Source organism: Nesoenas mayeri (assembly GCF_963082525.1).
Source record: "Nesoenas mayeri genome assembly, chromosome: 19".
In the NCBI taxonomy this organism is placed as follows: Eukaryota; Metazoa; Chordata; class Aves; order Columbiformes; family Columbidae; genus Nesoenas; species Nesoenas mayeri.
The window spans coordinates 8879948-8907101 of record NC_137568.1 but is presented as its reverse complement, the minus strand read 5'-3'; the positions used below and the strand labels follow the sequence as shown (position 1 = coordinate 8907101).

Sequence of the window (27154 nt, the reverse complement as noted above, 5' to 3'; positions counted from 1 at the left end):
ATTTGGCAAATTGTAGATAACAACACAGTAAACACTGAGTAAAGGCCACGGTGGTGAGAATCAAGGTTTCTGCTGGACACAAAGCAATAATCTGAAGAATCTTGGCATCGTATGGAATGCTGAAAGATATATTAACAGCAACACTGAATAACGAACCAGAGATAACAGCAGGAGAAGACAATTAATACCTTCTCAAAACCAGTCTCCAAACTACATAACACTATGTGCCAAGAGTAGTGCTGAATTTTTGGTGGTTTGTGGTAAGGTCAACGAAGGAAAAACCTAAGGTTAAGAATCTGATGGTGCAGAAGTGCTGGGCACCTACATTTATACAATCTAGCATCACAGATTTGTGGCACGTTTGAAAATCAGGCTCTAAAAGGATAAAACGCACATTTTGGCTGGACAAACTTGGTAATTAAAGATACCTAAAGGCTGTGATATCCACCTGAAGGAACCAACAAAGTGCAATTTAAACCCAGATCCCAAAAGAAGTTAGAGGACTGTCTTTAGGGAGATTCTGTGCGAAAACTTCTTGCAAAAGCAGGAAGGGTTTTGAACATCTCACTTATTCCTTGGTATAGAACCTCTTTCTGTCATTGAGGGCACTCAGACAGCTAATGAGGTAGGTATAGCACAACCAAGTCTTTCCTGATAAATAATGGTGATGGTAACCCTTGCAGCCTTATTGATTGGCTTAGAACAGAAATCATGATGATAATGGGTTTATGTATCCCTGAGAGGGAGTAAAAAACAGCAAGAATGGGAGTCTTCTCCATAGATTTTGGGAGAAGGGTCATCACTTCATTGCCATGGTGGGAAACTGTTGCATGAAATAAATGTATGCACACAACATTACTGCAAGATACGCGTATTTTATAGATGGGGGAGCCAGAAAACTTAATTGACTTGCCTATGGCCATGAAAGCAGCCAGTGACAGACCTGGGATTCATGATCAGGACTTCCTTGCGTCCCGCATCATGTTCGAACGGTTATCTACTTACTAGTCAGAGGCTCGCTGCGAGGTTGTTCTAACATACTGTATAGAGATAGTCATGCAAGGGATGGAGCACAAAGTCACTGAAGAACAGAGCTCTCTCCGTACCAGAAAGCAGATTTCTCCTGGAAGCTGCGTGCAACTGGGAACCCTTGGTGGGAAGCACACATCTGGTTCTTTCACCCCGGAATGTCTGGTGCTTAAGGCTCAGCACAATGAGGACCACTTTTATGACTAAATGTAACAGAGATAGCCTGTACAGGCATAAATTACAAGGTGTCGAGTAGTGGAACAACCTTTTCCCTATGCTCTTCTGACCCTTAGAAATCTAACGTTAGCCTGGTTAATTCAGTGGACTCATCACATACAACTAGAGATCAGTCTATATTTCCATGTCCACAGGTCGGATATCTCCAGTTTTGTGTTCTTTTACCCACAGTTCCCTGTCTTTGGCAGGATCCACCTTCCGAAGCAACTGATCCACGAGCTCTACTGTCTAAAATGAACAAAACAAGAATCAAAATGTCAAGGGCACATTTCCAAGCAGAGACAGACATTGCTCAGAAGCCTAGAGCAGCTCTGGGCACACCTACATTGCATTTGCAGACAAGTGAGAAGCACACATATGTGAGACCCGGTGGACAACAGCCAGATCTGAGCGTGAAGCCTCATAGTGGGGAGAAGAGGCTGATTTTTGACATCAGAGCCAGGCTTCCTACGCCAGGCATTGGCCGGCTGGTCTCTGACTCCTGTCCTGCAATCTGCACCTTACACCAAATACAACCATGTATTGAGGTCAGTATACATTCCCCGTATTTTCAAAACTAGACATATTTTAGTAATAAAATAAATATATACTTCCTCCTACAACAGTGAAACTATTTAGCATCTTCCTTGCAAGAACAGATGACCTCAAGGAGTTGTGCATCATGCAGGGAGAGCTCATAATGGCTCATGCTGGCCAAATGTCATTCAATTCACTGTGTCTCCCCAGCAAAAAGCTGTGATCTGGCAGTATGAAATGTAACCAGGACCAGAGCACCTCGGAGATGCAGGACTGTAGGGTGTCAGTCCAGTATTGTTGCAAACTAACAAGCCGACTAATACACTTTTCATATCCGCCAGGCCAGGATAGTGACCGTTCTGCCCAGCTGAAGCGCAGTAAAGACCAAAGCGACCAAATGACAAGCAGACTTACACTTTGGTTGAACATGTCTGTCTCATGACGCAGCTGTGTGTACTGGCAAAGGTGCTGCCGAATCATCTCCACCCTTTCAACTTCTAGTCTCTCAAGCTCCTGGACATGAAGGAAAACAAGGACTTATTTTCCTTGGAAGCTGAGCTTGAAGGCCCAGAGAAAGGATAACACACAAAATGTTGCTAGCCAGTGTGATAACACCCCAGGGTCACGCTTTGCAGATGAACTCTGTGGTTGTACATCCCTCTATGTGCAGAGAATCAGAGACAGCAAGCAACAAAAGTCACTTCAGCCAGAGCCTGATGACAGAAAAGGAGGTTGAAACCTTTCAAGACTGAGACTACCCTGTCTTCAGGGATGCTGCAAACAAGAGGGAACCTGCTTCCTGTGAGAAGCTTTTCATGCTTTGTTGCTTGAGGGAGCAGGAGACCGCGCTGCGATGTACCGCTCAGAGGGCCTGACTGCACTTGGTCTAACACGACTCCCTTCAGAGCAGTTTCATCTGTTCACCAGATGATGAGCCGCAACAAGTTTGCCCCTTGCTCAGCTGTCAGTAAGCAGACCTCAGTAACGCTTTAGTTGAAAAGGCAGGTGATTTCTAACTTTCCTCCTGATTTTTTTTGCCTCCCTCTTCTCCTGGATTCCGATATTTTACCCCAACATCTGCACTTAGTCCCTCCTTGTCCATCTGGAAGTGGAAGCAGGATGCTGGGGAAGTCTGCCTGTAAGACATGTGCTGTAATGGACATGGATGAACCACTAAAAGCTCTGTATTCACAGGGACACCAATGGGGCCAAATCTTAAAAAAACCCCTTGCCTTCAGAGGGCATTTCTGATGTCCACGTACTGGCCACCATAGTGGAGTGCAACCTGGGCATGTACGAGAAGGCAGGTGGCTACATTGCCTTCCCTGTGCTATTTGCAGTTTGTTAAATGTCTTTTGGGAAAAAGATTCTTCGTGACAGCACAAAAATCTCAGGTGGCAGACGATCTGCCTGGGGAGGAGGAAAATCAAAGGAGCTCACTGTATGGACAGGACTGAAATAGACTGAGCTCCCATTGCTGTGCCAGTTGATGTACTGTCATCACGGAAAAAATGACCCATTGCAAACTCAGTCTCCTTTTGCAGGGCACAGATGCACAGGACCAGAACGCAGAACCCAGTGTGCTAGGGCTGGTGAGAACACCATATGCAGAACGTGCGTTGTATCTGCACCAGAAACCTCACGGAGGAAGTTATGCAAGTGAACACAAACCTTCAGCTCTTAGCTCTCTCGACTTTCTATTGCATACGGACCAATCTGTATGTGAGCTGGTCAGATGCAGACTGTTTTTCAATTCACATTTCACATTCACATCTACCAAGACTTACCTTTGAATGCTTGTCAGCCTGCGTTTCACAACTGACAGAGCTGCTGTGCAGCCTGCAGGCTGCGACCTCTCTTGTGAGCTATTTACTAGCGCACTTCTCCGTCGTACTTCTCCTGGAGCAAATATGCAGCTAACAGACACCAGTGGCACTGATGGTCAGTGTCATTTTTATCAGTGAGAAGCCACCAGTGAAGGTGAGAATCAGATTCCTTATGTATAGGAATGCCAAATTTTTCCCTCTTGTTCTGCTTTTGGGAAGATATCCACCTCTTGGTTTTCCACTCATCCATCTGCCTTTATTTATTTACTGCAGTTTAAACATTTCACTGACACACTTCCAAATGCTGAGCAATTTATTACCCTGCTTCTCATTAGGAGGTGTTTACCATTTTGTGTTTGTCCAATGAGAAAAATACAGGCAAAAGACAGTTTTATTTCCTGTTTTTGAAAGCAAATGGCTGTTGTCCAGAAGGGCTCTAAGGAACGACATGAGGGAGGAGGCCTAAAGCCGAAGTACAGGTATTTCTAGGAATACAGCACATCAAAGCTGTATCTTGGCATCTTGGTGACTAACGCCAAAGGAATACGCCCTTATGGTGAACACTGTGAGCTGTGTTATCTTCAGAGAAACAGAACAACAGGCAATTAAAGCATGCCTCTTCCGAGCTGGCAATACTTGTGATGGAATAGTAAAATCATAGAACACAAAAATTCACTGATGTATAAGTGGATTCAGCGATTTACCATGTTTTACATGTCTTTCTTGTGCATTACTTCATCCTTCCTGGGGACTATTCCAGCATTCTGGCCCCTAAGCAGCCCTGAACTGGTTTAATGCCTCTGCAAAGAAACAATTATTTCTTCCTTCCCCTAATGATAAGAGTTTTTCTTAGAACTGCTAAGAAGGAAATACAGTGGGATATCTATCACCCCGTTTTTCCCCCTGCTTTGCCCTGTAACTACCTACAAGTGATGAATGTTTTGTGCCATTACGATTTTGCCGTGTTATACATGTAAGATGCTACACAGAGTTACATACCAGAGTGGTGGTCACCATTTCCTCAAACCACTTGGACTGGGCTTGATTGTAAAGATCCACACAGCGCATCAGGTCATCCCCTGAAAAGTCCAAGACAGCAACACATGAGGCTTCTCTGGCCAGTGTTACAGAGCTCAGAGGGAAACTGCAGTTCAGCTTTTATAGAGAGACACAGACAGTTTGAAGGTCAGATCTGGTGGAGCTGGGGGCAGCTCCGTTACATCATATTTGTCAGGTGTAGAGAGTCCAGCGCAGCCACCAAGATGCTGAAGGGAGTGGAGCATCTCCCGTGTGAGGAAAGGCTGAGGGAGCTGGGGCTCTGGAGCTGGACAAGAGGAGACTGAGGGGGGACTCATTCATGGGGATCAATATGGAAAGGGAGAGTGTCAGGAGGATGGAGCCAGGCTCTGCTGGTGACAACCAGTGATAGGATAAGGGGCAACGGGTTCAAACAGGAACACAAAAGGTTCCACTTAAACCTGAGAAGAAGCTTCCCAGTGAGGGTGGCAGAGCCTGGCCCAGGCTGCCCAGGGGGGTTGTGGAGTCTCCTTCTGTGCAGACATTCCAACCCGCCTGGACACCTTCCTGTGTAACCTCATCTGGGTGTTCCTGCTCCATGGGGGGATTGCACTGGATGAGCTTTCCAGGTCCCTTCCAACCCCTGACATTCTGGGATTCTGTGATGCTGTGATCTTCAGCTCTCCCTTGCTCGTTCAATAAGTATCTATGACAATTTATGAGGACTCACACAGAAAGGCTGTGGATTTGCTGATGGATAAGGAGCGTCTCTCATGGAGCTTCCTGTCACTGAAACGTAACTTTTTTTCTACTCAAATGGTTGTCTTTACACACGGTCACACTGTGAAAGGCTCTTCTCAAAACCAAGACAGGCTACCCTGAGGTTTTTTACTCTGCCAAGTAATGGACTTGCGAAGGGATGAAACACAGAAGACCTACTTAAAACACATTTTCAGCACAGGTACTAACAGAGCTGCACATATCAGCTTTGTAGATATCGAATCAGTTCCTAATGGATCCCATAGAACTGGTTTGAGCCTCTGTAAAACATGTATAGGTCACATCAAGTAGCTGTGTACTCAGTACAGTATAGCATTCGCTACTCTACCCTCAGTATCCCTTGAATAGAAATTGTTTTAACCACTGACCAGCACGGAAAAAAATAAACAAGTTCACTTTTAAGGAAAAAGACAGTGATAGGTAGCATAACAGGCACCCACATAGTTGTGGGTGACTGTGATTTAGGAAAGAACCAAGGAAGGAACTATGACTTAAGGATGAAACATCCTCAGCAGAGCTTCTTTGAACCTGACTTTGAAACTTTCACATTCTGTTATCTCAGCACTTTCATTAAACAAATGGGTAATTCACCTGCTTTTACTGTTCTCACGCCAATTGTCAAAATAATAATTTGGGGACATCTGACTTGGAAAAAACAGACTTGTTTCTTCAAAGGATTTAATACCAAACGGATTTGTAGCACAGATCACTTGGACTTTGCAGCTACAATAATATGAACAACACACAGGTGGATGGGCAGTTGCATCCCACCTGGTTCCTGCTGCCCAGGGGGCTGCGCTCCCCTCGGGCGCTGATGCACACGGGCACTCACCAGCCTGAGTCGACTTCCGTCTCGCCTTCTTAATCTCCTCCTCTGTCTTGTTGCTGAGCTTCACCTCTAGCTGCTGCGTCTTCATTTCCAGATCCTTCTGTCTCTCTGTCAACGCTTTCCGGGCCTTGGAGTAATTGAAGAAGAATCACATGTTTTAGAGGAAAAGAGATGCCAGCTCTTTCAGCCATCTCTCACTCCTTCACAGAAGTATTTATCAATCAGGAGTCACAGACTCTGCATAAAACTGGGTCCTAGCTGGGACTCAAGTTCTTAGGGCATCCTGTGGCGTTCAAAGCAGCATCCTACCATCATACAGAAGTTGTCACCAACAAATCACAAAAGCATCTGCACTCTTCATAGGTCCTTAGAAAGGCACAGTACGAAAGGCATCATCAGGCTCCCACGTTTCTTAGTAACCTTCTCACTATTGCTGGAAAGGGGAGCTGGAGCTTCTTCCAAATGTTGTTAACCAGCATCACAAAGACACTTCCACTTCCTTCTCTTAGGATCTAAATAGTTTAAAAATTTCAAGTGTCTTCCAAAATTTATTTTTAAGTACCTTCTGGATTCAATAAACGCTCACCAGAAACACTAACAATAGGAAATTTTAGACTTATTTCAGAAAAACTAATTCAGGTTCATGACAGCAGCAGTTCACTCTGTAAAAATCTAGAACCTGAGACCTGGTTACAACTGATTATTTAAATGACTTTTTCAGGTGTTCAAAACCTCATTTATCAGTATCATTACAGAACTCATACAAGCAAATTAGTAAAGTGTCTTAGCAAATAAACATCATTACCACATATGCATCACCTCACTTGCTGAAGTTTCCTAAATATAAAATAAAAATCACTTGCTTTGTATGCAGCTATTATAAAATAGGTCACATTTGTTCTTTAGCCAGTTAGAGTGTTTCACACTAAATTTGGATGATTATATTTTGTTAGCACCGTGACGTTTCCTACAGATCACAAGGCTCTTGAGGCATCACTTGCATGTTCTAAAGCGCCTGTGCTTGGCCCAGCAGGGCGCCAGAGGGAGCTGCAGGAAAGCAACGCTGCACACAGCGCTCTTCCCTTCTCTTATTCCTTCTTCTCAAGGGTATTCTAATTCATTCTTCTCAATATCCCTACAGCGAATTGACAATTAACTAATTAACACTTAAAGAACTAACACTTGACACTTAAAGAACTAACCCTACCCCACCTCACTAAAGACACTTAGAGAGCTAACCCTTTAACCCACATTACTATTGCCCAGCCTTGCTTGGCTCTGTGTAACTTATTGTACGAGAAACAGGACTTGACTGACGCCTTGCAAAGATAATAATCCTTGGGTGCATCCTTGGTGCATCCTTGGGTGAACTAGATAACAGAAACTTGGGCACAGGACAGGAGATACACCAGTTTTAACCAACTCAGCAGTCTGACACTCACACAACTCATCACACTGGATCAAAGGTGACCGTGTACAGAGAAAGAGGACCCGGGGTCACAGTCACTGTGCAGCTACAAACAAGAGGAGCCAGAGGTGGAAACCAATGCAATTTCTGCTTGGCCTTTGCCTTAGGTTACACCACACTGCGCACGGCGCTGCCTTCTTAATGGGAAGAGACGGAACATGGACATAGATTGGAAAGATGAAGAATACATGGAAGTGGATGAGCAAGTGGAAGCGGAAGAAGAAATGGGAAGCAGACGGAGAGTTCGGGTACTCATCACCACTGTCCCACTGGCAGAAAAGCCAACATCCTTCAGGATGGCACCAGCCACCAAGCCCACAGTTAAGATGCATTCTACATTTCTGGCTGTCCCCTTTCCTCCCAATGCTAGAAGGGAGGAGGGGATGACTTGGGCACCACTTGAATTCACTGGCACCCTCAGGGCTTGAGAGTCTTCCTGGATTCTAGCCAGGTTCCGCCTTGCGCTGCCATTCGTGCCCACATGGAAAAGTGGCTGTGCTGTACTGGGGCAGAGCGAGATCAGAGCCTGATCTGATGGCTCTGGATGGATGGCCATCAACATTGAGGTCAACTTCAGCTACCGCAGGAACCAAGTGAAGAAAAACCTTTCTGAGGGGTGAGGGTGGCTGCCGGCCATGACGGGACGGTTGGGAAGAACCGCTCAAGGCAGCATGGAACTAGAAGTGGTTGGCATTCTGAAACTGGTGAAAAGGCAGGTTGGTACATCCATAACCACCATTGAGGGCGTCACCCCTATCCCTGCTGCGCAGCCCACACCAGAGTGCCCACGCAACCCAGGTGTGATGTCACAGCCCGTGTTCCATCTGCAGCGCTGGTGCCCGGCAACGACCACAACACAGCGACCCTGTCCAGAACGCACCACAGCCCTTGTGCTCTCCCCTTCTCCAGTTGTTCCTGCTTGCCCTGCTCCCAGTCCAGCCCTTCTCTCCTGTTCCCAGTGTCCCCGCTACTCAACCCAACCCTTCTCACCAACACCCAGCACCTTCGTCCCTCCACTCGTCCCTTGCTGTGTTTTCCACAAGAACTCTACTGCTCCAGGTACGGTCCCACTCCACAGCTTTGGGCACCCCCACTGCCCGGCCAGGCTGGAGCAGGCAGCACGGGGATGTTGTGGGGAACCCGCTCTGGGGGCTCGGGGACCAGGAGCTCAGCTCAGCCTCTCCACCCACCCCTGCAAGGCCACGGGCTGGGAGAAGCCCTTCTGGGCTGCTCGTCCCCTGCTGAAATCCAGCATCCCTGCCTGGGGGACACGTCCCCAGGGGAGCCCAGGGCACCCCGGGCTCGTGCCGGAGGGATGCTGGGTGGGAGCAGCTGCTGCTGCCCGCAGCCTGAGCCCGTGCCTCCTCTGCCCCTTTCCAGGCTGGAGCCAGGGCAGCCCAGCCCTGCCCGGGGAGCAGCGCGCAGCCAAATAAACCAACAGCACAGGCTAAGGAGCTACTGGGCTCAGAGGGAGACGTGGGGCCGGGCTCTGTGCCTGGGACCCCTGATGGGGCAGGGACATGGCTGCTCACACCTGCCCTCTCTGTTCCCACAGATCTGCAAGAATTTATTGCAAGGCAAGATGCCGAAGCGCAGCAAGGAAACTACCATCAAGCTACAGGTGCTGGCCCGTGGGTGCTGGTGGCCCAGGAGCTGCCCAAACTCCAGGCAGCTCCTGCTGGGGACGTGCCCAGGGGACCCATCACCCCACAGCTCTCCATGGGCAGTGAAAGGGCTCAGGGGTGCTGAGACCTCCATCCTACAGCTCTGCTGGGCTGCCCAGGGCAGGGCAATGCAATTCCGCTTGGCTTTTGCCTTAGGTTACACCACGCTGCGCACGGCGCTGCATTATGAAAGGCAAAAGACAGAAGATGGACCCGGACTGGAAGGACGAAGACAAAATGGACGTGGATGAATGGGTGGAGGAAATGGAGGTAGACGTAGAGCTGGATGAAGACATGGAAATTGATCAAGATCTGGGAGAACCTATGGAGGTGGACGGCTAGCTGGAAAAGATCTGGACATGCATGTTGAAGATGGACTTGGTGGGGTGGCATAGATTATTGGAGAGGCAGCTTTGCAGTTTGTTTTTTACCGTGTTCGTAGTGTTTCGTTTGTTGGTGTTCAGGTTTTTTCTCTATATAGTTTGATGTATTTGGGGTTTTTTCTGTATATAGTTTGTTGTAGTTTGGGGTTCTTGCTGTATATAGTTTGTTGTAGTTCGGGGTTCTTGCTGTAAAGAGGTTTACTCTTGTGTTTTGCTCCATAAATACATTTCTTCATGTTTTTTCAGACCTGTGCTCTCTGACTTTTTCTGGTATTTGCAGAGCTGTAGTTTCCGCTCGCTCAGGGTTCCTGGGGCTGGAGGTGGCTGGGGGTGCTGGCACGGCCGCCCCGGGGACAGGGGGTCCCTGTGCACAGAAGGCTCCCACTTGCAGAGCTCAGGGCACTGGGCACCAGTGGGGTTGGTTCATGGGCTGCTGGAAAGCGGTGACCCCAACAGCAAAGCTGTCACCAGCAAGTGAGCTCTGACATGAGCAAGCCCTGCATGGATCCCATCACAAGTCTATGGGGTCACATGGGATACACCCAAGGGTCCTGAGGGAGCTGGCCAAGGTGATCACTAAGCCACTTTGCATTATCCATCAGCAATCCTGGCTAACTGGGAGGTCCCACTTCACGGGGAGTTGGCTAATGTGACACCCATCTACAAGAAAGGCTGGAAGAAGGATCCGGGGACCTGTCACTCTGGTCTCGGTGCCAGGGAAGGTCCTGGAGCACAACGTCCTGAGTGATATCACACAGCACATGCACGAAAACCTTGTGATCAGGCCCACTCCACATGGGTTTGGAAAAGGCAGGTCCCGCTTCACCAACCTGATGTCCTTCTACAACAAGGTGACCCACCTAGGAGATGAGGGAAAGGCTGTGGATGTTGTGTCATTAGACTTGAGTAAAGCCTTTGACACCGTATCCCACAGCATTCTCCCGGAGAAGCCAGCAGCTCCTGGCCTGCAGGGCTGGACTCTGCACTGGGTAAAGAACTTCTCTCCAAGGAGCAACAGACAGCACAAGAGGAAATGGCCTCGCGTTGCGCCAGGGGGTGTTCAGATTGGATAGCAGGAAAAATGCGCGCCAAGCCAAGGACCATCTGGAAATGAAATGGTCTCCCAGAACTCATTGTAATTAGAACTGCCTTTTCAGACACAGGTTATGAATATGTATAGACGTTCCTAAAACTTTCATGAATATGTAACACTTTACTGTATTTAGCCAAGGTCACAGCTAGTGTAAAATACACACATATTAGGTGAAATGATACCCCGTGTGTCTGGTGTCCTAAATAAATCGGTAAAATACATAGCTTCCTTATAACCTCAAGGGTTGCAAGGTCATTTCCACGCCTCATGAGGACTGTGTTTCTTTCCAGGTATGACTGTAAAGAACTTATTATTTTGCAGAAAAATGCTCTCCCTGCATGCACAGAGTTATTAACTTTGTGTATCCTGCAACAATTCTGCTCCCAGCTGAACTTTCTCATATGCGGTGTGATCTTTAATGAAAGCCTAAATGACCTTTTAGGCTGACTGAGCATGGTATTTCCCTTTCCAAGAGCAAACTGAGCGATGATGCCATTTGCCATGCCTTGGCAGCTGAGGTAGGGATATCCCATTTCCTGCCAGCTGCTGATAAAAGAGATCATAACCTCACCTACCTACTGGATGCTCATGGTAAACCAGCGCTAGTACTACAGGCTGCTGCTGTTTGGGTTTTGCAGGTGAGGATATTTGCTTTGAGGTGCAGACAACAGGAACAGGGAGAGGGTTTGTGACTTGCTGTGCTACATTCGAGCTGCCATCCCTGGCCATCTGCTTTTTGCTATTGCACGAGAGGACACAGAGCCAGGCGAGCCTTTGGCCTGACCCTGCTGCTATTCTAAAGCAAGCTTCTTTTAAATTTAGAGGGCAATAGATGTGACTTCCAGATGCACACAAGTAACAATTATTATTTGATTTTCATCAAATCACTTATTGTCCCAAATTGGGAAGGGGGGATGAAACAAAAAGCCAGTTCAGCAATAAGATGTTAGCTCTGCCCGCAGCCACCAGCTGCCCAAATTTCAGCTAAGCAGCAAATAATGTCTGCGGCCCCGCAAAGGGTAACTAACAGCAGAAAGCACTCAGCAGAAACCTCTGTGGTTCTTTGTGGCAGAACAGCAACTTTTCATGAGGCAGCTGCTTTTCTATCCAAACAAGCAGTATCTCATAAACTCTGCAGTTAGTTCTCTGCTCCCACCTTTTCGACCGCTGCGTAGCGGCTGGCCAGATGCTTCCGTAAGTCTGCGATATGGTGGTCACACTTCTTCATGTCTTTCTTAAAGTTCTCTCTGAAGTTGAGCAGGGGTTTCTCTACCTCGCTCTGAAGCTGTTAATGAAAACAAAGGAAGAAATGGCAATAATGAGGATCATTATTCATGGGCACTAATTCCTGGCTCTTCTGCTACGTAGAGTTCAGATCAGAGAGAAAATAAAACACAAACCACAGCCAAAGGCAACGGCATTCAGCAACACTTCTCCCCAAGACAGATCGGAGGGAACCTACTGCAAAACTCAGCTCTTCCCAGGACAGGTCTGTTAAGGCAATATTTACTGGAGGGAGCAAAAGGACAGAAACCTTGTCTTCCTCTCTCCTCATTAAAATACTTCTCTCTTCTTACACATAAAATCAAACTGCAGGCAATACCCAGAGCAGTACTTGAGCTGCTCTGGTTCGGGCCTAAATGATGCAACTTACTTAAAAAAAACAAAGTACACAAACTAAAGCCACTAACCCTGACTTCAGTACAGTGAGTGGGCCATGGTGGCACATCTGTGTTTCTTGTATAGTGAAACGAGATCCAATAAGGACACATTTTCTTTATTTCTGTCAAGTATAAGGGAACCTAAAGAGACGCCTGAGTATCAAGTTGAAACCCCTTAAGTAGTGGCACCTACTTAAGAAGCCACTGAAATGAACTCAGGAGAGATCCATCTAGTCCACACGTGATTTACCTCCCACAAGCAGGACCTGACAGTCGGCAACACTCAACTCTGACAGAGTTTGTATCATATTGCTCTTTGGCCTTCTGATACACATTTTTGCCATCTAGGAAATGTCCTCTGAAGGGATACGGATATTTCACCTCTGCAGAAGCAACCAAATACTTAGTTTCTGTTGTCCCTCCTGTAGGGATGCTGGATGCTGTCAACATCCATAGCCCTTCCTTTGTCCACTGATGTAGTTACTCCATCGTAGTATGGAGGAGGTTGGTCAGGCAGGACTTGTCCTTGGTGAAGCTATGCTGGCTGTCCCAAATCACGCCCCTGTCCTCCATGTGCAGAGCTTCTAGGAGGATCTGCTCCATGATCTTCCCAGGCACAGAGGTGAAGCTGACAGTTCCTCCTTTTTAGCCTTTTCAAAAACGGGAGTGATGTTTCCCTTTTCCCAGTCACGAGGGTCTTCACCTGACTGCCAGGACTTCTCAAATATCATGTAGAGTGGCTCGGCAACTACATCAGGCCATTCCCTCATGATTCCGGGATGCATCTCATCAGGTCCCATGGAGTTACGTACATTCAGGTTCCTTAAGTGGTCACAAACTGGATCCTCACTGTGGGAGGGACTTTGCTCCCCCAGTCCCTGTCTCGCAGTTCATCCACTCCAGCAGTGTGGGGTGGGAAGACACCTTGCCAGTGAACACTGGGGCAAGAAGTTTTTGAGTACTTCAGCCTTCTCCTCATCCATTGCTACTGGTTTGCCAGATCTTTTTTATATTTTTGCTAGAAGATCTTGCTAAAAGACTTTCAGATGTACACAACAGATGAAAAGAACATAAACTACTTTCCTAAGATGAAGAGATTTAAAGCACTAATGTATACAGACAACTCTGACACTTTGCCATCACTGAATAGGTGAGGTGCAACAAAGGACTTGAAGTCTCAAGATATTTGCTAAAAGTTAGCAAGCATAGGACAGAGACCCTGTTTCTCTGTACCAGTATGGTAGAGACTTAGGCAGAAGGAGGCATAAGGTTAATCGTAGCATTAGATGCTGGAGAAACTACAAAGCTGAGTTATCAGAAACCACACTTCAAACATTCCTCTGATTTCACAAGTACTATTTCTTTTTCCTTCGCTCCATCAGCACCATTTCCAGAACGGCCGGTAACACACCATCACATCCAGGCCAGCTCACCACGACTTCACCTGGTACAACAGACGTGCAGAACTCACCGCCTGGAGCTCCGTGTGGGAAAATCAGCTGGAGAAGAGGTTCAGTGCCATGACGGCCTTCATGAAGGATTCCTCCTGTGTATGTATCTACAGCTGCTGTGCCAGTCTGTACAGGCATTAGTAGTGTATACAATATTTTATGTCCTGAGTGCCACGAGAGTGTTGTCACCTTCTCCGATCTGTTTGTGACCCCCAATGCAGAGCAGACTGTCATAGAAGTTGTTCAATGTCTTGAACACTGGTGTTTAAGTTTTAATATTCCTGGTGTGCTCTGCACTGCATTGACTGCTTTGTGCCAGCACTGACTGCTTTTTTCAACTATCAACAAGAAATATAATTACTGCTTCTAAGAATAATGTCTCTGAAAGTAACAGCAAAAATCAATACGTTTAAAAACATATTCTGTTAATAAAAGCCAGAACTAGGAACTCCTAAAGCAGGTACAGGAACAGTGGGGAGAACTCAGAGGATGCTACAGCAGTTTCTGTGCAGGGCTTAAGGAAAATACTGAAAGAGCCCCTGCACATTGCCAACCTACACACAGAGACCACTCCATTTCTTCCTCTTGGAAAACAATACGAGAGGACAACAGGGAGCAAAAAGTATTTCACTAATTACAGACCTGAAGTAGAAGTTCGAAGCAGAGCAGCGAGTTACCAAGGCAGCGGCTGGTTGCCTGAGTAACCTCTGCATAATCGCTTACAAACACTGCAGAGCTATAATTTTCCTCCCGAACACGGCTGTTGTGCTGAGATATCTGCCACTGTATTGAACTTGATCACCCACAGAGGTTAACATAATGTAACAGGACGCAGGAGCATGCCACATGTGGCGGAAAAAAACCAAAGATAAATACCATAATTTGTACAAGAAATCTCCTTGGACATCACTTGAGAGAAGATCCAAATATAGCATGAAGTTCTCAGTGTACAAAAGTGCCAAGGCTAATAATAATAATAAGACAGAGTCTTGGTTCTCCTCCTTCCAGATAGATATGGTAGATTCTTATTGGGAAGCCAAATATTATTTATTTCTTACTCTACAGAAATAATCTGTACGAGCTCTGGGTAAATTTACTTGGGCAGGCTGGTACTTCAAGCTCTAGGTGAATAACCTCTAGAATCAGGTTTTCTTAAACTAAGGCTAGATGTGTTTGAACTTACTCCTCCGCTATCAAATAAACTGTGATTTCGGCAGGAAGAACAGAGAGAGTTTCAGTAAGTTTGTTCAGCAACTAATTAATTCTTCTACCTTTGTACCATATGCATGTGTATTTTCCCCACTAAAAAGCAATGAAGGAAGATCCACACCAATTACAGGACAGAAATCTTTGCAAAAGGAAGAACTATTTACCTTAGAAGAAAATTTGAGGTGAACCTCCGCTTCGTCAGCCAGACTCTTCTTGAGCTGAGCCCAAGCCTCTCCCAGCGTGCTGCAACAACACGACAATGATCAACGCTCTGACTGCTGCACGTCCTCCCACTGAGATCTGTGTCAGACAGATGTGGTACAACACTTGGTACCATCTCACGCTCAGCAAAGTCACAGAAAAGTGACAGCAGTAGTTTAAGAAGATCTCTGTGACCAGGGCAGGATTATATTGACATAGTATGTAGCACATCTTTGACAACACTGTTCATAACGATCTCTGCCTACAGAGATGCCACAGTCCCCATAAGCAAGATATTTCAGTATCTTATTCCTACCATAAAAAGTCTTTCCTGATCCTTAAAATAAATCTTCACCAATACAGTTCCCCCGTTGCCTCTTCTACTTTACACCCTACCTTTGGTGAGCAGATTGTTCTATTTCTCCTTGGAGAAGCCTATCAGTACTTGAAAATTACCAGGTCTTTTCTCCACGCTCTTTTTCCTTGAGAAAAATGATTTCCTAGACAATGGCAGTTTAGGTTTGCTCCTCTCCAACAGCCTCATAACCAAAACTACACCATCTTCCAGTTGCTAAACTGGTAACAGATTATTTCTTATCAGACACTCTTGCTTCTACATATCTCGGTCTGATTGCTTTTTTAGACAACCGTGCAAAGTTGTTGATGAATAAGCTTGTGATTCATTACAGCCAGATCCTTCTCCCACAAACTGTTATGTAACTGTATCTTTCACATCCTGTGAAAGAAGAAAACTTGGCGCTTTGTCCTCATTGAAATGCATCTTCATTTTTTTCGGTTCACTTCTCTAGCTTAACGAAAAAATCATCCTGAATTGCAATCTTTTCTTCAAATTGTACACACCACCGAGGGGCTTTGTCTCATCTTCGATTACAGTAAAGGCATTATTTGTATCACAGAATCATAGAATCGACTGGGTTGGAAAAGACCTCAGAGATCATCAAGTCCAACCCTTGGTCCAACTCCAGTCCATTGACTAGATCATGGCACTAAGTGCCATGGCCAATCTCAGTTTAAAAACCTCCAGAATCCAGCACCTCCCTGGGCAGCCATTCCAATGCCTGACCACTCTCTCTGCACATAATTGCTTTCTAATCTCCAGCCTAAATTTCCCCTGGCAGAGTTGAAGCCCATGGCCCCTTGTCCTATTGCTGACTGCCTGGGAGAAGAGACCAATCCCCACCTGGCTAGAATTGCCCTTCAGGTAGTTCTAGAGAGTGCTGAGCTCACTTCTAAGCCTCCTCTTCTCCAGACTAAACAAGCCCAGCTCCCTCAGCCTCTCCCCATAGGGCTTGTGTTCAAGTCCCTTCCCCAGTCTTGTTGCTCTTCTCTGGATCCGCTCAGCACTTCAATGTCTTTCCTGACCTGAGGGGCCCAGAACTGAACACAATACTCCAGGTGTGGCCTCCCCAGTGCAGAGCACAGGGGAAGGGTCACTGCCCTTGTCCTGCTGACCACGCTCTTTTTGATACAGGACAGGATACCACTGGCCTTCTTGGCCACCTGGGCACACTGTTGACTCATGTTGAGCTTCCTGTCAATTAGTATCCCCAGTCATTAACAAAAACATTGAAAAAAATGTGGACTTGGGAGGAATCTTACGGGATCTCTACTCCATAGCTACTTTCTGCACTTTATTTAAGTAGCAGGTAGGATTTCTTACTTAGTTTTGTACCTCAGGCGTTATTTAGGCCACACTTCTTTTGCTTGCCTACAAAAATTTCCCATTGCAAAAAGCTACACTAAATTAAGAGCTGGCTTCCCCTGTCATTCCATCACTGGAGGAATTTAGGTTGGTTTGACATTGTTTGTTCTGTATGCATCCACAATAATTGCTCGTCACTTTAGTTTTCCGCTGAGTGCTTCTAGAAAGCTTGATGGTTTATTCTGCCACTTTGTACAGGTTATATAAAGCTGACTGATCCACAGTTTCCTGACTTCTTTCTCTCCCCTATCCTCTTTTCAAATATTGTCATATTTGTACCTGACAAACTGCCCATCATCTGAAATTTCAAAATAATGATCTGTAATCTGTTGTTGCTCTAATGAGTTGAGTCCTCAGGTATGGTGCTCATCACAGATAAACAACCTGAGATTGGTTCACCTACAGAAGTGCTCCCAACTCTTTTCCTTCCCTAGTCCCACCCTGAGGACCCCTCCCACTGTCCAGTTTTCACTGGTACTATTTCATCCGATCTATTTAAATAAAGAAGACATTTCAGCCTGCTAAGCCTCTTCTACATCTCTTATCCAACCACAATGGCTTAAATGACCATGGACTATATCACCTCCAGTGCCTGTGCAGCAGCACAGTCCTCACAGAAACTTGGACAGAACATCCAACACCACAGATCGGTCCCATCTCATCACCCTTGTGCCCTACTCACATACATGCTGGTGGGTCTTCTCACCACCAGAGGAGGGCAGAGGACACCGGACAGTCCATACCTTTTGCCAATTCCATAGAACACTGGGCAGCAAAGCTGGAAAATGCTCTGTGAAGTGTGAAACCAGCAGCGCTAACTGGTGTGTCCACAGAGCAGTTTGTAACTCACACCTTCTCAGAAATGAAAGGAAGACCCTGGTGAACGTTCACTTTGAGTGTGCTAAGCTGCAGACCCACTTTTGGCTCATTGGCTGCTCTTCCTCCCTCATATTTTAAAATGGAATTTTTCTCTTTCCTGTGCCTCACCCATAACAGGGTCTTCTCACCAGCCTTTTCTTGGTCCTAGACAATTTGGCCACCACAGCACCTTCCATTTCCTTATCTTGTCGCCTCTTCAGGCAGAGCACCACCAGTCAGTGCTCCCCCACTCTGCTTTGTGTCCCTTTCAAGTTCCCTACTTCAACATCTTTTATGCTTTGGTCCTCATTCTCTTTCTTTTCATCTCCTCTCCCCTAATTTCCTTCCTCTCTGTTTTTCCAGGCATTGCCCTCTTCTCCTATTGGGGGTAGGAGAAAGTGGGAAGATGTGGAAGGAAGTGGGTTTAGCTTTGCTAGGAGCAGGTTAACACCCACCCCTAGAGGGGAAAGAACAGAAACCACAGTCAGTGTAGGTGCCTAAAGAAGTAACAGCCTAGTTAAGCCTCTTGTAGTTTCTGTCCTTGTCTACTGGAAGCTAAGCATGGAGCTTCATGGAGCTTCACTGCCAGTAGAAATACCCTGTGTTAGAACTAGGCGAAGGACAGTAATGTCCAACCTTGGATTTCATTGCTTAGATGGTTTATGTTGGAACAGACAGAGCTAACAGCTTCAAATCCTTCAGGAACGGTGTTTTTACTGCTACTGAAGAGTTACAATCTAGTGTGAAGTGCATGGCCTAATACCTTCTTATGAACTTCTACAGGGTGAACATGCTGTAAATAAGGGACAACCTGCTGCTTTTCTTGGAGGGCCAGACCCAAGATGAGAAGAGACTTCTTCCTCCCTCTGCCTGTGTTGCTCCAATTCTACTGGCCTGACCTTATGGATCTACTATCAGCAGTATAAAAATTCCATACGTTCTTCCATATTCGAAGTAACTTAGTACTTATACATGCTAATCCCTAAAGGAACTAGTGCTAGCTGGAACAAGGATAGCATAAGCACATTATTGGAAATGCAAGGTTTTACACAGCTATTCCTAAAAATTTACCATGAACATCTTCAAAAGAAAAATATTCCAAAGCAGTTCTATCTTCCACAACACATCCAGGATGCCAAGCTAAATAAACCTCTGCTGAGCAGAAGAGCTCAGGAAAAATACATGTAGCTGTGTGGGAGGAATGCCTTTTATGATAAAGTTCTTGTCTTCTGCAAAAGTCACAGAAACACACTTACCCTTCTTCTTGAGCAGCCAAGGAATTCTGAGACAGTTTGGATAGGTTCTTAGCATATTCCTCCTCAATCTTTATCCTAAACTCAGAGAGAAAGGGAGGAAATAAAAAGACAGCAGTAAGCAAGCTTTATGGCATAAACCCACACACATAATTTAAAGAAATTATCTGCATTTTAACAGAACTTGCCACAGGAATTTTCCTTTCAGCCTCCAGGGCTTGGCAGCACCAGTTACAGGATCCATATCTCTCCCCTCAATACGCTAAAAATGCAATAGCAAGAGCAGGGATATATAGAGGACAGCATGTGTGATAAAATTAGAAGAAAAAGCTACAGTTCTGGAGAGCAAATAACAAGGACAAAGTGTTTCTACTGTGCAACATGGACTGTCTGCAAAACTGGGCTCACTTGAGAAGCATGTGTTTCAGTCTGCTGCTGAACGTCAGGCTGCACGTTCCTGAAGTGGAGATGAAGGAATGCAGTGATCCAGAAGGAATCAAAACGAGGTGTGGGGGTTTGGGGTGCTGCACTGCACCTTTTCTACAGACACCGAACGCATCTTGCTCCCTGTCACAGGCAACGAAGCTGATGAAGATGTGGCAGGGGCTTCTGTCATTGACACGTGGTGGTGCAGCCCCTGCCCTTCACCCATCCCACCTGCTGCCCTGGCCTCTCCATTGCCCTCACCAGAATGGGATCTGAGCTTGCGACGGGTGCGGGTTCAGAAGAGGGAAGGCTGGCAAAGAACTGCTGTGGGAATGGCTGCCGGGAGAAGAACAAGTGGAGCTGTTGAGTGAGGGGACAAGGGTGAATGCTGTTTGCACAGCAGGGAGGGAAGGAGCAGCTGCTGGTTCAGAGGTGACATGCATGATGCCTGAAACCCTAACAGCATCTCCCCTGGATTACACACAGAATCCCAGAATGTCAGGGGTTGGATGGGACCTGGAAAGCTCATCCAGTGCAATCCCCCCATGGAGCAGGAACACCCAGATGAGGTTACACAGGAAGGTGCCCAGGCGGGTTGGAATGTCTGGTTCCAGCTTCAGTCCAGGCTCTGGGATTTCAAGTGTTACTTGTAATGCAAGTAGGTGCACTAATAACGGGGCAGACTGCCTTGGTAAGGAGGAAACAATAAAAAATAACAATAAAACGGCGAATTGGTTCTTGCTTTAGAGCCCCAATTACGAGACATAAATGGTTTCACCCTAGCCTGGTATCCTGTCATTGGCTTTGGCCAAAACACCTTGAGCACCTCAAAAGAGGCTAAAAACCAAGATGAACCTCAAAATGGGAAAAAAAGCCTCTTGGACTCTAGATTGTGGTGACTGTGGGGGACTCCTGAGCCTTGTGAGACAACCTCCAGAAACCTCCATGGCTGTTTCACAGTTATTGCAGCTTCACACCAAAAATACCCCAAAGTTTCTTGTTTCCACTAGTTTGAAAACTTGCAGAATTTTACTCCCTGTGTAGTCAGAAGTATCAGAGATTATAAGTGCATTGTGGCCCCATACAGTCTTGACTTTATTAGTTCTTGTTGCTCTTTGGATGTTTATTCCCTGATCTCTTATGCCTTTTTTTTTTTTAATAAGGTACTTTTTGTGCCCATACTCACAAAAACTAGAGAGCTACAAAGGGAGGAGAAGATGATCCGATGTGACTGCCATGCAAGAAGAAACTAAATAGATTAAGACAACACAGGGAACATGGAGAAAAGGTGATAGAGGATATCTGACAGACAGCTACACAACTGTCACTGCATGAAGATAGTGGCTGTAAGTCTTTTAACACTATTTCTCCAGATTAGGAAGCAACAATGAAATTAGCAGGCAACAGAAGCATCGTTACTTGTCCTGTAGTGCATAAAATGCAGAACTGCAAACTGTTGCAGTGGTCGAAAATGTAAGAAGACTCAAAAGGATTAGACAAACAGTGGAAGATGTTTATAAGTATCCGCTGAACGTGGAAGACCTAAGGCAAACTCTGGAAACTCCCAAACTTCTGGTTATTGAAGGTGGGAGGACAGAGACTCTCAGGCTCTTTTCCTCTTGCGCACCCAATACTGCCACAGTCAGATGAACGTCAGTGGGCTACACAGACCTTCATCGGATCACCAGGGCTGTTTTCCTGTGTTTCTTTTCCTGTAGCTATATCATCTGCTACTTATTCTGAATTTTCTAAGCATATACCAGCTTAATTAAAAAGTGAGTGACCAAAAGCCTAAGACAGTGTTCCTTTGCTAATAAAACCACTATTTCTTATACTTTTCTCCACTACTTGGAGAGACTGATGCTATTCATGGCAGTCTGTACATTTTCTCAGATGTTTTGGAGTCACAGAATCCCAGAATGTCAGGGGTTGGAAGGGACCTGCAAAGCTCATCCACTGCAATCCCCCCATGGAGCAGGAACACCCAGATGAGGTTACACAGGAAGGTGTCCAGGCGGGTTGGAATGTCTGCACAGAAGGAGACTCCACAACCTCCCTGGGCAGCCTGGGCCAGGCTCTGACACCCTCACCAGGAACAAGTTTCTTCTCAAATTTAAGTGGAACCTCCTGTGCTCCAGTTTGAACCCATTGCCCCTTGTCCTGTCACTGGTTGTCACCCAGAAGAGCCTGGCTCCATCCTCCTGACACTCACCCTTTAGATATCTGTAAATGTTAATGAGGTCACCCCTCAGTGTCCTCTTGTCCAGCTCCAGAGCCCCAGCTCCATCAGCCTTTCCTCACACGGGAGATGCTCCACTCCCTTCAGCATCTTGGTGGCTGCGCTGGACTCTCTGCAGCAGTTCCCTGTCCTGCTGGAACTGAGGGGCCACAACTGGACACAAGATTCCAGGTGTGGTCTCCCCAGGGCAGAGTAGAGGGGCAGGAGAACCTCTCTGACCTACTGACCACCCCCTTGTAACCCACCCCAGGTACCACTGGCTTCCTGGCCACAAGGGCCCAGTGCTGGCTCATGGTCATCCTGCTGTCCCCAGGACCCCTTACTTGAATGCAAATGCTGGACCGTGTTTTCACTTTGGACTTAAAATAATTCTTTCCTTTTTTCACACCCACATCCTTGATCTTTCAGTTCAGTCAATTTACTAATTATTTTTTTCTCTTTCCTGAGGTCTGTCTTATTACAATTCCAAGTCTGTATTATAACCCTACCTTTGTCAATAAGAACCGAATGAATACATAATTGCGCAGTCTAAGATTGCTATTTACAAGTAGTTCATCTAAAAGCGTTTAAATTTCAGTTAGTTGTTGGTTATTTGATGAAGAAATGGGGTTATCTTGTCTCATCCCAGCTTCCTATGTAAAACTATTTTTATTAGCTGCTTGAAACTCATCTCCAGAAGGCTGGTTGTACAGATGGGAGAGAATTTTTCTGGACATGAAAACCCCTAGTTAAACATGGTCTCATATTCCCTGAGCCACCTGATGGTCATCAAGAAAATCTTGGAATGTAAAGGTTCCCCTGATGCTCTGAGCTTTCATTTCCACGAGTAACCTCTCCAGCTCAACACCGTCCTCCTCCTTTTCCACACAGAGCAGTCTCGAATCATTTGTTCCAAACAGAAGAAAAATATATATCCATCTTTTTGTAACTCCCATCTAGAACCTCTTCACACTCAATTCCAAACCTTCTTTGTTTCCAGCACACAGTGAATGTTTTCTGTCTTTTCTTCTGCAGCATGCCTATCCCTTCTTCTGCTGAGGACACGGACATGCCTCTTCCCAGTGTCACAGCTGCTCTTTCCTCTCTCTCCCTCATTTCATGCCATCTTTCCTTCCCTCTTGAATGCTGCTTTCTTTTGTTTTTTGTCAAATTCCATTATAGATTACTTTCTTTGGAGTAGCTTTCCCCCTCTTTTCCCTGGCCACAGCTATCACAGCCTTCTCTTCACCTTCTAACTTAGCAAGACTACTTCTCAATTGTATTATTCCTTTCTTCTACTGGTCTCCTCTGGTCACACTTTTTCATGGGTCACAGAGGCAACTGTCTCTCATACTGTCACACATCAAAGGCATCAGGAACCACACATGGATGCTGTGCACTCTGCACCTCATTTATCAGACCATCTTTATTGCCTGTGCTATACTTGGCATTTCTCCACTGCTGCCATATCCCCAATACTACAAGAAAAGGTGAGAGGGAGAAAGAAAACAAACCACAAATGAATCAACTGTCTGCAAACTGCCCAATGGAACCGCCTCCCAAACACCAACACAGGTGCCTGTTTGTTGCCCTATTCATTGCTTCCACCCCTATTGATTTATATCAGCAAAGCCATGCTGTGTCTGCAGCAGCAGAGGAAGGCAATACCAACTCAGCAGCAAGCACCAATGTAGAGGCAATGACAGGGGACAACAGCTCCTTCAATGGGTGCAATTGCCTCCAGGAGAGAACATCCATCAGTGCGCTCTGCCTTCCTTCTGGGAATAAACACCGCTTGTTCCCTATCGGCTGTTCTCAAGTTTGGAGAGTCATCCTCAAGATGATTTACACTGGCTTGGACACATGAAAAGCGATTTCAAATAATAGTGACACCACTTATGAGTAATGATGTCACATCGTCTCCTGCACACGGCTGAGCTGAGCATCCACCAACTGGTTGCTTGGTGCTCAGTGCACTTTCCATGTCAGCACACCAACAGACCACTAAAAGGATTCTGTCATTTTCTGGTAGCGACATCTGCCTTTATGATTTGGGGTTCACATTAAATATCTGTATGTGCAATTTAGCTCCATAACCAGCTTAAGTCCCATGTGATGTCTTTTTACATCTTCCCCCAGGAAACTGCGCCTATGCTCCATATCAACAAATTGCCTCTCTGCTTTTCAGACAAAATATTTCCTTTGTAAATGTCATCTCTGCTCTGTTTTCTTATCACGTCCATGTTTTTGCCTTGAATCTGCAACTTAAAACCTTCTTGGTCCCCTCTATCTGAAGGGACAGCTTGTGCGCAACATGAATGAACAGGCACAGCAGAAGAGAGGAGTGAGAGCTGGGGAAGACTGGAGAGCGTGGATGGACATTGAATGAAATGCTCTTTAAGAACTGACAGTGTATTTTTTACATAGTTTGTGCTATGTCATCTAAATCAGTAAAAAAAAGAATTGCCATAAATAGTTAATTTGGTAGTAAAGTGCTAATTACCTTTCTCGGACGAACTCTGCCATTTCTTTCTGCATTTGTTTCCCTTTAAGTTGCTTTTGAAGAAGAATTTCAAATCCCGACACTGTATTGTTCCCTTGGGAATCCTTCTTATCGGCCTGGAAGGAAAAAGGAAGTTGAACAAAAAGGTGTGAGGATTAGAAACACGGACACGCCGTTCCCAGAGGCAGCTGCCCAGGCAGCCTGAGCAATGGTGGTGTCCAAAGAGCCTGTGAGAGCTGATGGTCGCAGCACCTCGGCCCAGCTTGGAGAACAACCCAACACTTTCTCTTTCCTCCTCCTCTTATTCCTTTTTGTTATTAAAAGAAAAAAGAAAATAAGTTTTACAGTTACACGAGGGCAAGTGCTGCTGCGCCTCCAATAGCCACCTTTTTGTAAGTGAAGCTGTTTTTTATTGGAAATGCTTCAATAACTGAAAATACATGTGAAATTCATAAAATCTTCATTGTTGAAGTGGTATTGCCCCCCAAAAAGGGTTTTCCAGTGTAAGGTATTTTCTATCAGCTCCACACTCGAAGGACTACTGTATCATTTTAATCTGATCCAGGATGCTGAAAGCAGAGCTAAGCATGAGAGAGCACACACAGAAATACAGCCACTGGAGACCTCCCGTGCTGAAGGCTGCGTTAAAACTGCTCAATTTGAGTTACTAATGCACCTGTCCCTCGCAAACCTCATCCTTTAACAACTAATATATCATCTGGCCTCCAGAACATCCCATCGGTTTTACAATTTAACATAAAGTTTGTAACTATGTGCTTGCTTTAATTGCGGTACCCCCAGTTTCCTTGTACATCCCCAGGTCTCACACTCTGGGAAACACTGAAATAATATTCCCTGTCAGCTGGCTCGCTATCCCCCACTCTGCTGCACAGCCCTTTTGGCTGAGGTGTTTTGAGATGTGTAGTTTGTCCTACATCCTCCCCATTTCCTGACCAAAACCATCTCCTGACAGCTGACCTTGCCCCTCTGGATGCTCTTCTGACAATCGCCCACATCTCGGAGCAGTTAGATGGTTTCCATCTGATCTTCACTGGTGTCCTCAGTCCCCCTGGTGCTGCCCTAATGTGTTTCAGCCTGAATTCTCCTTTACCTTGTACTGCAACTCAGGCTGTTTGTTCCACTTTTTTGAAAGCTCAGGAGCTGCAATATGGCATGTGGCTGGCTGCCCACTTACCCAGAAATAATCACAGTAGCTCCACTCCGAAGGTTTCAGCAACTGCTGCTCTGGCATTACGTCAGGGTGGGGGAAAGTCACGCAGTTTATCTGTAAAAAAAGGCAAAAGAGAGTTAAAAGGAAATGAAATTTAGCTGTTGATGAGAAATATGCAAATGAAGGGCCATATACAAACGCTTCCAATCAGAAAATCCACAGTGAATGCATGTCAGTAAAGAAAAATTTGTCGTTGCACAGAAACAGCAGCTAAATATTCCCAGAAAGCTCCTCGCAAGCAAGCAATAAACTCCCCGTTTTGCATGAGGAAAACCTGCTGGATTTGGAAAGCGCTGCACAGGGAGTTCTCCTGGATTCCCGACTGTGGCAAACGTCCTGATGTGAAGCACCCTAAAGCACGCCCTGAACACAAGAGCTACCACGAGCAACAGAGAGCACTGAAGGCACTATTGGTGTATCTCGTTGGAAAATCTTGGCTATGTCAGTCTCTTACAGGATTACCAAAGAAAAGTGTTATTTTTTCAGTGCACAGCCCTTCTATCTACCCCAGAGACCTTTTCAAATGGAAGTGATGCTCCCTGCAAAAAGGAACAGGGGTCCCTAATGTGAGCCAGCCTTCAGTGCAAAAAAAACACAGCGACTTGAGACAGGATTCAGCACATAGTCATTCAACAAAGGTAGAAAAAAGTGCCAGCACTCATTAAGTTATCACAGTAGAAAATGTAGCTTGCTAAAAGCACAGTGAAAGCGAAGAGCGTGGCAGCTATGGCAGAACATGCTGCAGAATAACTCTGGATGCAGTTAAGCCCTTCAGGGGAAATATCAGTAAGAGTCAGAACTCACTGCCAGGACACAATGCTCGCCTAAAATTCCTGCTGAAAGCAGCCCCTCTTATCGCACCTGCAGGTTCACTGCACACTCTGGGTACTTGTGTATTAATCAAGAAACCAAGAGAAAATGGGGAGAGAAGACTCGGAGATGTAACCACATGGGTCTGAGGGTTTTTTTGGATCAGTTAACATTCGGAGGGAATCCAAAACCAAAGCTAGTACAGCTGCACAGGCAGTGAATCTGCCTTTGGGCTATTCAGAAAGGATCAAAAAGGACCCAGCACCAGACTGCAAAGTGCTGACACAGTGTACACCCACCATGCCAGAGCAAAGCAGACAAAGCCTTTAGCTGATACAACACTGTTCCTGCAAACCCACACTGGCTCTGCTGCTGGCTGTCCATGCTGAAGTGTCAGAGGCTGTCCTGGATATAGTGCAAGAGCTTTCTCCACTCCCCTCTGCCACAAAATCACTCTTTCCATTTTGAAGTCCATTTCAAAGCAGGAATATTGTGTCCAGTTGTGGCCCCTCAGTTCCAGCAGGACAGGGAACTGCTGGAGAGAGTCCAGCGCAGCCACCAAGATGCTGAAGGGAGTGGAGCACCTCCCGTGTGAGGAAAGGCTGAGGGAGCTGGGGCTCTGGAGCTGGAGGAGACTGAGGGGTGACTCATTCATGGGGATCAATATGGAAAGGGGGAGTGTCAGGAGGATGGAGCCAGGCTCTTCTGGGTGACAACCAGTGACAGGACAAGGGATAACGGGTACAAACTGGAACACAAGAGGTTCCA

General features: G+C 46.1%; 1 protein-coding gene across 3 annotated transcripts in view; it reads right to left on the bottom strand.

The window, feature by feature from the left end:
- Positions 1 to 1380: 1380 nt before the first annotated feature.
- Positions 1381 to 27154, bottom strand: part of GAS7 (growth arrest specific 7) — a gene marked incomplete at both ends in the record, with an annotated part of 85650 nt that continues 59876 nt past the window's right edge. For all 3 annotated transcript variants that reach the window (XM_080356514.1, XM_080356515.1, XM_080356516.1), the window contains 9 exons: positions 1381 to 1494; positions 2197 to 2295; positions 4608 to 4687; positions 6238 to 6361; positions 11999 to 12127; positions 15328 to 15406; positions 19202 to 19276; positions 24346 to 24461; positions 25541 to 25630. In XM_080356514.1, the coding sequence (XP_080212640.1) occupies positions 1381 to 1494; positions 2197 to 2295; positions 4608 to 4687; positions 6238 to 6361; positions 11999 to 12127; positions 15328 to 15406; positions 19202 to 19276; positions 24346 to 24461; positions 25541 to 25630 (906 nt within the window). The remainder of the gene's footprint in view (positions 1495 to 2196; positions 2296 to 4607; positions 4688 to 6237; positions 6362 to 11998; positions 12128 to 15327; positions 15407 to 19201; positions 19277 to 24345; positions 24462 to 25540; positions 25631 to 27154) is intronic.